This window comes from Camelus dromedarius, chromosome 7 (genome assembly GCF_036321535.1).
Source record: "Camelus dromedarius isolate mCamDro1 chromosome 7, mCamDro1.pat, whole genome shotgun sequence".
Lineage (NCBI taxonomy): Eukaryota > Metazoa > Chordata > Mammalia > Artiodactyla > Camelidae > Camelus > Camelus dromedarius.
Genome location: NC_087442.1, coordinates 74,483,623 through 74,496,929, shown reverse-complemented (window position 1 = coordinate 74,496,929; position 13,307 = coordinate 74,483,623). Strand labels below are relative to the sequence as shown.

Sequence of the window (13,307 nt, the reverse complement as noted above, 5' to 3'; positions counted from 1 at the left end):
AAGCATTTAAGATAGTTTTTTTTTCCTTCTCTACACATAGTAGTAATTTGCAAGGCTAGGAAAGACATATTTCTCCTTTTAGTTTCCCTTTGCTCATTACTGGGCATCCTCTTAAGTATTTAGCACTACGTTGGGTATTGATTTCCATCAGGGTATATGAACAAAGAGAAAATACAGACAAAAAATAAATTTCATGCTCTTTCTTCCTTTCATGGAAGCCTTAGAAACCAAACACTGAAGATAGCATCACTTTTATAAAATGAACTGAGTCTCTGAATGGCTCTATGAAACTAAGCTAAATCTTAACACTCTAGAATGAGCCAGGAAGCCCTCAAAGCAGTGATGGAATTTGGGTTGCAATCAAGAAATTCACCACAGCTATGTGTACACATTGTTTGAACACTGTTTAAAAATATCTCCTGGAAAGTCAGGAAATCTAGATTTAATTCTTGCTCTTCCACTAATTAACTTATAATTGAGAGCAAAAATTAGGCATTTCTAAGTTTTCTTTTCTTCATTTGTAAACAGCCAATTGTCCATTTAGTAATGGGGCTGGCTCACTCAGACACTCAATACATGTTTGCTTTCCTTATGCTTCCAAAAAACCACCCACCCACCTACTGACCCAAGGGCTCCATACTCATACACCTGGTAAATTTATCAAAAAGACAGTTATTGTCATCATATTTCTGCTATAAATGGCTTTTTACAACATCTGTATGTTGGGTTTTTAAAAATCTACTTGAAGAAAAAAAATCATTTTAAGCCTTGAGAGAAAGATGCCAAACAAAATAATCCTGAACAGGCAGGCCTTAGAATGTATATATTCTTCTGAGTTTGTTTTCTATAAGTCAGATGTTTAGAAGTAGCAATACATTTTCCCATAAAAATAAGTTTTAAAATTCTAAAGCCAGCTTATTTAAATATAGCCAAAATATGTATCTAATTTGTGTTTTATGACTATCACCATTTAAAACAAAGAATTCAGTGCAATTTATATTCAGAGTTCCAGCTTGGGGTGTGATCCTTGGGAGGTATCTCCTCCTACTAAAATCCCAGTAGCTAGAACACAGGGACTTCCTTTCAGCAGCTATGACTCTAATCTTCTAACCTAATAGGATGTAGGGCTAGAACACTGCCTGCTCTTCTGTACCAATCTCACCTCCAAACTCAAGATGTGCATATAACCCCTGAGGACAAGGATGGAAATAGAGGTGGCATGGGAGGGGGAGGCAAGAAACTTGGGCCTATCTGAAGGGTGATTCAAAAAGCAGGTAGGCACTGAGTATGACTAAGAAAAGAGAAGGGCTTCTTTCATAACTCCCTTTTATATACTTACTACCACTGAAAACCAAAGCAGAGCGAGGGCCAAGGACTAGATGGAGAAAGCAGGGCTGAACACCATGGAAGCTTTCCCACAGTGCTGACTAGATGTAATTTTCCCTTCTCTTAATTCTCACTGCTCTACCAGTATTGCAAATAAGAAAGATGACATCCCATCCTTCCACAAGACTGTAAGTTCTTTAAAGATAGGTATCATCTCCTGCCCAACTGCATACCTTGGGTGACTGAAAATCTGGCCCACAGTAGGAGGTCAATTCATGTGTTGGATGAATCAATAAACATAACTGTAGTGGATGCTATGAGTCACCATTCAGAACTTATTTTCCTCGTTACTGGGAATACTGCTGGCAGATAGTCCTTACTTGTTAGCTTTTTAGGGAAATGCCTCAGCTGAAGAGAGCCAATCTGACCCAAGATCATACTCCTTCCAGGGCAGTCGGCGTCTAATGATTGGGGATATAAAGGTCCATCTCCCCTCACCCCAGTCTAAGACAATTCTGAGGACCATCTCAGCTGCAGAGCTCCCCCTTGGGAATGCTGAGATGGTATCAGTCTACCTTCTGTGAAAATTGGGCTTCCTTCCTTTGTATGGTATTGCTCCCTAGACGCCTCCTTGGTAAATTTGCTGCATTCTAATTTTCATCTCAGAGTCAGCTTTCAAAAACCCTACCAGAGACAACAGTCCAAAACAAGATCTAGGTCTGACCCAGATTTAAACCACCCAAGGAAAGGTATCTCTCTTCACATTAAAGGTCAGTAAATATAAAAAGCTTTACAAAGGCTAAGGAATGAACGCTTCTATCCCTCGCAACTGGTCTCCATTTCAGCCACTGTAAGCAATCAAGAGACCTAGAGTATTTTGAGGACTGCTTCAAAAAAAGTGTACCCGTTTACTATTATGTAAGCTCCTAATGATAAATTGTACCAAGTTCAATTCTCAACTAACTTAAAAGAAAGAAAAAAATTAAACATTAATGAATTTAGTGTAAACATGGTATAAAGCACTGCAGAGAACAGAGCTTGTTCTTATTGTGGGTGTTAACAACATTTGACTTGATAAGGAATTGCTTTTTCACTAAAAGTTACTCAATATATTAAGTATAATATTTTAATTACCATTAACAATTAGAAGTGCAATGCATACATAAAAGTCATTGTTCAAATATGGAGTTACAAATTACCAGAACTATTCAAGGTACAGCTGAATTAAAAAGGGAAATAAATGAGTAAGTAACAAAACTATTTGCTTTATCTGGATGCAGCTCCATTACACTCAAGCTATTTTGGACTCAAATACCTTAAACCCATAAGAATGGCTAGTGAGGTTTAACTAAGTCTCAAGTATTATTTCAAGGATATAAGTACTCGTTTTTTTTTTTTAACTGTAAGACTACTTGCCAACATGCTGTACAGCATAGCTAGCACTAGCCAGGCTTTCTGATACCATCTAATAATTCATGCTGACTACTAAAATCTGGAGGTTTTAACCAAAGTGTATAGATGACAATATTCAGCTTTCCAATAGAAGTTAAATGAGTGGACTATATATGACAAAAGTTTGTTTATAACTACTAGAAAATGGTCCAAAAGGCACTGAGCAGAGCATATCTTACTTACCAGGATAAATGATTCTTAATTCTGTCTGTGTATATTTCAGAAAACATACCTGGACTTAAATCATCTGCTATGTGAAAATTTAGGAAGCATGCTGAGTGACAATGAATACCAGCATGCCCTTTGCTATATTACTTCACCATTATGCTCTTTTCTTTCTTTCAATAATACAAAAGTTAACTAAGTAATATCATTTATCTGCAGTGACATGTTTTGAAAGATGATATTCAGTCATCGAAAAGTGAAAATGGAACTGAAAAATTGTGCTCTACACCAGAATTTGACACATTGTAAAATGACTACAACTCAATAAAAAAATGTTTATATATATTAAAAAAAAAAGAAAAGTGAAAATGGTAGGGCACTGGGAGGACCTTGTGCTACAACTAATACACATAAAGAATTTTAGCCAAAGCTAGTATCTCTGAATTGTTATAATCAGATCCAACACAAGTGTTTCATTAATTTATTCAATCCTTAGCTTTCCTATCATAAAAGCAATCACTCAGAACCCATTTTTATTTTATTTTCAACATTGCTTTTATTTCACTACGCTTTCCTCTGAATATTCCTGCACATATTTCCTTGCTGTTTATTTCTATAAGGAAATGCATTTTTAAAAATCAGAATTACTATTAGCTTCATGTATAATGACATAATATTCAATTTCTTGCCAAAATAAAATTAAATTGCTTATGAGTCACTTTATTTTATGGGTTTTTAAAAAGACGGTTAGTCTGCAATTATTTAGAAGAGTAGCTTCCTAATGGCAGATCCTTCTTCAATTACAAAGAAACAGAGTGATCTCTTAAAATTTATGTTACATGGCATATCTGAGATATATTAGGACTTCGTCATCTTACCATGAATACTTCCTAATGTAATATCCCCAGCAGCAGAAGATAGAAATGACGATTCTGTGTAAAGATACTTGGCTTTCAGCAAACCATCTTCAGTAGATATATTAACAGAACTTCCTTGAAGTTTATCTATGGTCACAGTCTAGTAAGAGAAAGACTCACATCAGTTCATTGTAAAATAAAGACTGATAAAAAGCCAAAATGACGCCTTCAGAATTAGTGGGCAGCTAATCTGGACAGTACATAATCAATTTAATGACTTCAATTCCCCAGCTCTAATTATAAGACTGTGAGCAATAGTATATTCTCTGTGGAACAGACCTATTACATTCCTTCATTTATTTAGCATTTCTTTAATTTCTCTTAATAATGTTTTATATTTTCTATGTAGAGTTTTTCAGCTTTTGTTAAATTTATTCCTATTTGGTATTTTCTAAGTGCTATTAAAAAAGATATCTTTTTAAACTTCATTTTCTGTGAATTGGCTTTGGAATTTGACCTTAAATCCAACCACCTCAATAAGCTCACTTAACTGGTTCTAATAATTTACTTGAACCAAAAACATTTTACTACACACATAATTATATTGTTTACAAGTGATAGTTTCATTTCTTCCCTTACAATCTTTATATTAATACTGTTTTTTCTGCTCATTCCTGCCTTTCTGTCTGGTTCCAGGCCCCTAATTCAACAGTGAATAGAAGCAATGAGGTGACCAGCAAGCATATTCTTAACTTATTCCTGTTCTCAGAGGAAAAGCTTAACATTGCATCACTACGAATGATGTTTGCTATACGTATCTTTTAGATTCCTTTTTGTTAGATTAAGATAATTCCCTTATATTTCAAATTTGTTTTTTTTGCTGTTTAAGTCATAAATGGGTTTTAAATTTTGGCACATCTTTTATCTGATTTCATTAGACTATCACATGATTTTCCTTCTTTAATCTGTTAATGTAGTGAGTACACTATTATTTCTAGAATTTTTTCTACTTTACATCTAGTAAGTCAGTAGCTTTCCAATGAACAGAATGGAAGCATTCTGTATTTAACCCTAAGCTTCTCTAACAAAACTTAGTATGTATTTATGTCTCAAATATTGAGCACAATGTAAAATGAAGATATCTAGTTAAGGATTCCAAATCATCTTTACAGTATTTTAAACAATTGTTTTATAAGCATAAAGTGAGTGTTAATATAAAACTGTTGACATAAAAACTGAATCACTAGGAAGACTTGCCACAGTTTTGCTCAGGATCAAATTCAAGCATTACACTGAGGCATTTAAAGAAAGAATATCATTGTTTTTCAAAGCACTGGTATCAGTGTTATTCAATCCTAATTATTCCCTCAGAAGTTGTTAAGAGTTCAAAATATTACTTAAGAAGAATTGAGATTCAAGAATAGTAAAATATTAGGAGACAGAGAAACTACAAAAAAAGACATAAAAGTACCCTGAGGTTGTTATGGGAAGCATATTAGAATTACTTTGCCATCTGGATTTGAAACGTGATTTTCTTTTTTAATGGACTGTTATTAAGTATATAAAATACACTCAATTGCTTACTACAGTTTGTACTACAGTTTCTTTTAATTATGGATTCATAGGAATTTTTACTTTAAATCTAGTGTCAATAAATCTGTCAAAGAAAGACAGATATTTTATATATATTCAGATTTGTGAGAATATAAATGTTTTAGATTCCTCAGTGTTATAGTAAAGGTATAGAATTTCTGAAAAAATTTTTCCTCTCCATAAAATTCCATCATGAAAAATTACTTTATGGATGGCTTCAAATTCTCCAAGTATGTCCATAAAGCAGGCGGACAAGTAGGAATAGTCTAGACTATAAATAGTGAGGCAGTTTTAGATAAATATTAAAAGCATATTTGAAACTTAATTAAATGGCAAGGGGGAACTTTAGATTAGACCCACAAATAAAGTAATTAAGACACTCCTTATGAGTACTAGAGAAATGCCAAAATCTACTTTGTTCATTAAACACTAAATGTTTTACTCGGTAGGAAGCTAAAAAATATTCTCTCTTGCCCCACCAAAGCAAATGTAAGCAAGAGAAAGTACAACATCTCCCTACCACAATATAGTTATTTTAACCAATCAATCCCTAAAATTAATTTTAAAGAAATACAAAATTCACTGAGGGCTACATATAATGCACTATATCAGATACCAACTAGAATAATTAAACTTAGGACATCATATTACAGCGAAATATCAAGACTCTGACTTATAGTTATTAATGTTAATGGAACAAAGTGTCATAAATAAATTATTGGGATTAAACTATAAAGCTTGCTTACTAAGAGAAGTAGCTATTTAAAGAAAGAACAAAAAGTGATCTAAAAATAGCCTCCTGACAGAGATAATGCTATAAATTAATTTTCTTTTCTACACAAGAATTTTTTTCATGAGGTTTAGTTATTGTAGCTCAACATTATATAAAATGAAAATGAAGTTTTAAGGAAAACCTGTGGCTTTGTAGCCCAAACTAAGAAAGAGAGGTCAACTGATAATTGTCATCAACTCATCCAATGATCAGATAAAATGTATTCTGTCTTCTCTGTATCAAAACTAGGATACTGAAATTAATGATACAATTTTTAAAAAGCCATTTCATACAAAATGAGATATAAAGAATACTGTTAAGTGTTTATAATGCTCATTTGATTCTCACAATCTTGCTGAGTAGGAAAAAACAAATACCATCCCTGTTTTATGAATAATGAAAACAGTCTCAGTAAAGTTAACTGGTAGGTCTAGGACTGGTCAAATGATCTTTCCTGTGTTTCATGTACCTTTATCAACATCATGATAGTCAACAGTATATTAGAGTTAGCTATGCCAGACATTGTTTTAAGTACTTTATCTGTATTATATATTAACTAATTTAATCCTCATAATAATCCCCTGAGTTAATGTCATCATCATTATTCCATATTCCAAAAGACCAAGACACACAGAAGTTAAATAACTTGCCTAAAGTTAAAGAGCTTAGTAAGTGACTAAACCAGGATTCGAACCCAGGTACTCTGGTTCTCAATTTTGTGCTATTAACCAACTCACTATGCTGCCTCTGAAATATCGAAAACACATTAAAGTTGCATGTTAAAAGTTAACACACTCCAATAGCATTTATTTTATATAAAAACTCACAAAGTTAGAAATATGCCTTAAAACTTAACAGTATATATAATATAAATCGAAAGAATTATCAAGACTGATTCTTTAGTACAACACAAAACTCAATCAGGCAGGAAACAAAATAGTGTAATAGAAAGGAAGAATAAACGATTAATCAATAAACCATGAAAGTTGGAATGAATAAATAATTAATAAGTAAAAACAGTGGCCAAAATATTAAAAATAGCAAATAATTGAGATGATTTAAATTCTTCTTTGATAGTTACATTTGAATGCCAACATGTAATATTCTGCAGCTGTGGTTGTCTGAATTTCCCTTTTGCTCCTCCAAGACCACAGCAGTCAGAGAAGTGAAACTAAATGCCATCTCAAAAGAACTGCCACATAAAGCCAGGCAGTATGTTTCAATGCTTTCCTGTTTTAATTTAAAGGATACATTTGAATATTTGGGTTTAAACAGAGAAGGGTGATGGAAAGTAAGAGAAAGGTGATGGAAAATAAGAGTGACAACACTAGAAACAATTAATGTCATAACCTACTATGTTTAATTATGCCAACAATCATTTACCTACAAGATATACTCACAACTCCTCCGCACCAATTATCTGAGAATAAAGCTAAGTATGGAATTGAACAAATTTACAACAAAAGATCTTTGCAAATTGTAAAAGTGTAAAATAAAAGGTGTTAGATGTTTCTAAAAGATTTAAAAACATTACTGAAAAAATGTGACCATACTTCAAATTATACGTTTATTCTTAATATTATGCTAAATCACAGAAAGCAACAAACGTTGACTGAAAAATACAAACTGTCTTATAACAACCCAAATCCCCACAGCTAATAAGTTTCTGGAGAACAATAATGCTATCTAATGGTGCCACCTTGTGGAAAATACTGAAGAAAGCTGAGTTTTGAAACTCATCCTTCAAATGCGTAAAGGCAAAATAAACAAGTCTTGGAAAAAATACTCAGATAAACCTAATACTAAGAAAAATTTAATCCCACTTATGGTAGTATTACTTAGTAACTGATCTTAGCTCATAATCATAAAAATAAAAATCTCTTCATAACTACAAGTAACTATTAAGTATTTAAAGACAGATTACTGATTCCAAATAGGGAACTACATAAATGTCAAAAGTATTAAATCACAAATTAAAATTAAATTGTATAATATTTAATTATATCAGTTTCAAATATGAATTTACTAATGAACTAAAATGCATTAAAAAGGGAATGTTATGCTGCAGATTTTGTAGACTACCCACTGTGTGAGACAACTTGATGTAAAATTGCAATTACTAAAAAAGAAAATTTAAATCTTACACTTTTATCTGATGCATGAATATTTATATTTCCATAAATTGTTCCCAGACAGATCACTTTTCCTCCTTTTGTTTGAACGTGTAATTGTGGACTCTGCAAGACAAATACAAAAATACACATGTAGAAAAAGAGAGAATAAATTTGACTTATACTAATAAATTTTTTTTAACATTTTATACATTTCTTTTAAAATAATAATAAAGCAGAAAAAGAGGAACTAGGAATGAAATAGAAATACACTGAGATAATAACATCAATAAAAAAGAATATCAACTGCTATTAAAGGGATTAAATAAGCTACTGGACTCAAAGGGAAAAAGAAGAGATACTTGGGTGTTACAGTAGCTTCACAGAGAAAGGGGCTGGGAATCAAAGATCACTGTGACTGGCTAACTAAACATGAATGATATCAGGATGACAACAGTTACCACTGTTAGTGTTCATCATTAGTAATGTTTATCACTATTAATAACAATATTTATCACTTACTTAGCATTTTCTTTGCACCAAATAACAATGCTCACTGCTTTACATGAACTATGATTTAATCCACACAACTCAAAGAGAGATGGGTATTACACTCTCCCATTTGACAGAGGCAGAAATTCAAGAAGCAGAAAGGTTAAATAACTTTATCAGGTGAAACTTTAGAAAACAACAAAATCTAATTAACAGAATCAAGATCTGTATGATTTCAAAACCTACACTTTTATGGCTGGAGTCATCTGAAGAAGTATATTTTCACACTTAGGATAACAACTCACTGACTGTTAAAACTTTCTAGCACAACACAGACCAGAAACTAGAACTAAGTGAAAATGTCTCTAAGCACAAACAAAACAGCATTCAGTTGGCCTCCTCTGCCAGGCCAAAAAACAAATAAATGGTGTGTGTGTGTGAGACTTGATTTCACATTTGGCAACTGTGGCAGAAACTATAATAGGTTCACAAAAATCCATTTTCCCCCCAAAGTAGTAAGGGTATATAACTGGACTCATGAAGAGACAATATTTTCCAGCTTCCCTTACCTCTTAGGTGCTGCTAAGTTCTTGCCAACAGAATGTTAGTGGAAATATTATGTGAAATTTCTAGGCCAGAGCTTTTACAAGAATTGATGTGCCTTCTCTGGTCTCTGACCAGATGAGTGCAGATTAAAATAAAACTCTAAAAGACGGCAGAATCAGAAGATGGAAGGAACCCCTAATAACCGAATAGAAATGAGTCACCCACACACTTGGACATAAGCGAGAACTAAACTACAGTTGTGTGTGAGCCATTAGATGTTTGGTCTATTTTTTAGAGCAGCTTACTTCACCTTAACTATTTGCATATGTCTTCAGTTCTATCACAACTATAAAGAAAAAAAGAACAGGTAAATAGCAGAGGAAGAAAAACAACAAAAGCAAACTCACCAACATTATCACCAGCAACAGCAGAGAAGTGTCTAAAAAGTAGGAAAAAAATCCAAAACAACTATGTACCTTCTGGCTGCTTTATTTCAGGGGAAAAAAATGTAAAATCTTAGGTAAAATAACCCAGGAATTAATTTTTTAAGAATTAGTGAAAAGGGAAAAATGAATCATTCTTAAAAAGTTTATCTATATTACAGTATGGTAGACTACTTCATGCCCACAGAGACATGAGTCTAAAGTCAAACTGTATTTAAGACAGTCTTTATCAAGCAGACAAGTAATTGATGAACTTTAGGAAAAAATATCTCCAAAACAACTGTTATTTTGAATCAAAAGTTCTTAACCAAGCTTGCATGACTTTTCAGAGAGTCTGTGAAACTTATGAAATTGTAAGCAAAATTTCATATACATGCGCATTTTTTTTCCTAAGGAAACAATCATCATATTTTTAAAGAGGTCTAAAGTTCAAAAATGTTAAGAGCCATTATTATAAATTTAAAGCTCATCTAATTCCAAAAAAATGTGAAGTAGATTATAAAATTTAAAAACATATGTAAAACAAAATAGTTAAAATGTTTAAATAAAACAGAAGCTATTTAGTATAATATAAACTATTATTACTGCATTTTTTTAAAAAAAGCAAATTTGTGGCATTTAATGAGTTAAGGATCTACTGCCTAAAAAGTTTATTTACTTATTCCCTAGTAGTGCTGGATAAATGTAGTATTGCCATGCATTCTTCCTGGACAATAAAGAACAGTGGAAAGAGAATAAGCTTGGAAATCAGAAAAACCCAAGTTCAAATCTCAGCTCAATTTATTAGCTAGGTAAACTTAAATGAGTCCTCAATTTCTTGGTGCTTCACATAATAAAGTCTTGGTAAACAGGAGTGATTATTATTGCTATAAACATTTCATTACTTAGATCAAATATATTTCAAGTCCTTAAAATGAGTGGAAGAGAAACTTACCTTAATAGGCAGTCACTAATTTGAGATAGTGATACTGTACTATATTTAAAATTTACACTGGGTATTTTATCAAGTGTTCCCATTTTTGAATTTAAGTCAGTTGAATCCTAAGATCTCAAGATCTTGACTCTTGGAGTGCCATTAGGATCCACTGGACCCAATTTTAATTCCCTTATTTCTCTTTTGAGCTATTCTATTTGTAGGACTGATATTTCATGAATTCTATTCTTTCTTAGAGGACTTCCAAAGAATAAACAGAAATTTTCCCTATTTTAAAACAATAAAATCCATTCTATCTTAAAATTACCATGAAGGTTCACTGGACTCTTCTGTAAATCTAAAATACATTATAGAATCTTAGTGTTCTCATTTTTCATATGTCTCATAACACTTTGCTATTACACTATCCTAGCAGTTTTTTATCATTATTTGTCAATTATTCCTAACTACACTAAAAAAAAAAAAAAGTCTAAAAGAATAAGACAACAGAAGAACGATGAACTTGCTTAGAATGCTGGTTCTCAACTAAAGGTGATTTCTCCCCCAGAGGACGGACAATGTGTGGACATATTTTTCATTGTTTTAAGTGAGGAGTGTGTTCCTGGCATTTAGTTGGTAGAAGCCAGGAATGCTGCTGAACATCACACAGGGCATAGGTCAGCTCTGGACAGCAAAGAATTATCCAGCCCAAAACATCAATAGTGCCCAGGATGAGAAAACATTTTTCATTTTATGCACATAATGGCAAAAAATAGAAAACTGACGAAAACAGATCTTTCAGAGCCATCAGGTGAATCAAAAGATGACTGACTGCAAAGAGACAGACAGCAGTACAGTATCTTCTAATTTTGATTGCGAAATTTAAAATCTAAGATTCCAAGTCCTCAGAGGACAATATTCTAGAGGAATTTTCTGAAACTCAAGCACTGATGAGTGAACAATATATTTCTAAAGACAAAAAGGAACCATGGTATTCTCAGCCAGTAAGTCATTCAACATGAAAACTGTGTCATGCAATCTTTTACAAGAATTGGAACCATTTCATTTTTCTAAAAGGATGTGATAGTATTCTTTAATCTTTTCAGATATTTGTGCAACTAAATTTGTTGAAATGGTTCACAGGTGAACAGATGCCAAAGACAGGTGTGCAAATAAAGGTGGTTGGAACAAAACAAATAATGTAAAAAATTTTAAATGCATCAAATTAATCATTTTAGTGTTTATGAATCTAAAAATGAAAATGTTTTGCAATTATGAAGCAAAGATGACTGACCTCTATTCAGCAAAGTTATGTGCCAGCAAAGTTCTCCAAGATACACTGAGTGTTGTATATGCAAGAAGTACCGGCAGTAACAAAAAGCTAGAACTTATCAGAGATGTATTTGAAATCATTTAGAGCTGAGACCAACCTAATTTTAAGAAAATTAAATATAAAAGTGTTATTACACATTTAATGAAAAAGAATATGAAAACAAATATATGTATGTATATGCATGACTGGAACTTTGTGCTGTACACCAGAAAATGACACATTGTAACTGACTGTACTTCAGTACAAAAAAAAAAAGTGTTATTACAAAGCAAGATGAATCATTTGTTGTTCAGCACAAATACCTACTTAATCCTTAAGTAATGAGCTACCTAAGCTCACAGGGAAAAAAATGTGACAATGAATATATATATGTTCATGTATAACTGAAAAATTGTGCTCTACACTAGGATTTGACACAACATTGTAAAACGACTATAACTCAATAAAAATTTTTTTAAAATAAAAATAATGAGCTACCTAGTACATTAAAATTTGATTACATTAATATTTTAAGCACATTTATAATGGTTAGACTTTTCCTTACTCTTTAATAAATGGAAGAAAATCATTCATTAAAACTAGAATTTCTTTAACTTAGTAACATCTCAGAATACAAAGAACGTATTATTAGTTTCACTGTACACTTTGAAATGAAATCTAAAAGGAATATGAGAAAAAAATCAAAGTTGCCTCAACCTCTGTACTTTCAGAACAGAACTGATTTTAAGGCAAAATTTCTGCAAGGAATTTCTGAGTGATGAGTAAATGATACTCAATATCCTCAATAAATGATACTCAGAATAACAGCTTTAGTTTGATCCTATAGCTCAGAGTTTAAGGTTTTTAAAAAATATTGAAACAAAATTAGAAAAATGTTTATACCTTAACAGACTGTAAGATGCTAGTCCCCTGCTCAGTTTCAATTTTGCAATTATCACACTCAATATTTTGGACTTTCACACAGCCAGACCCTGATGACTTGATATTCAAATCTAGAAACGAAAAATAGAAAAAACAAGTTAGCACTACAGTTAATGGGCTCCAAAGCATTTTAGTACCCCCTAGAGATTCAGCTTCTCAGTTATGTCCGTAATGTTACTGAACCCTGGAGAGAACACGGTTGTCAGCAGCCTCTCTGAAGGTAAGGGATCTCCACCACAGCAACAGGACCAACTGTAAAGTCCTTTTCTACCAGTTTTTAAAAATAAAGCAGTTATTTCTGTTGGCCTGCATCATCTAAAGAAAGTAACATAGGATAGAAGTAATAGAGGCCAGAAATTTTAATTTTTTTAATACTTCCACCC

The 13,307-nt window shown here is 32.4% G+C and overlaps 1 protein-coding gene across 2 annotated transcripts in view; it reads right to left on the bottom strand.

The window, feature by feature from the left end:
- Positions 1-13,307, bottom strand: part of FAM185A (family with sequence similarity 185 member A) — a 130,547-nt gene that overhangs the window by 114,267 nt on the left and 2,973 nt on the right. For both annotated transcript variants that reach the window (XM_031454738.2, XM_031454739.2), the window contains exons 2-4: positions 12,886-12,995; positions 8,310-8,402; positions 3,822-3,960 (exon numbers count right to left, since the gene is read on the bottom strand). In XM_031454738.2, the coding sequence (XP_031310598.1) occupies positions 3,822-3,960; positions 8,310-8,402; positions 12,886-12,995 (342 nt within the window). The remainder of the gene's footprint in view (positions 1-3,821; positions 3,961-8,309; positions 8,403-12,885; positions 12,996-13,307) is intronic.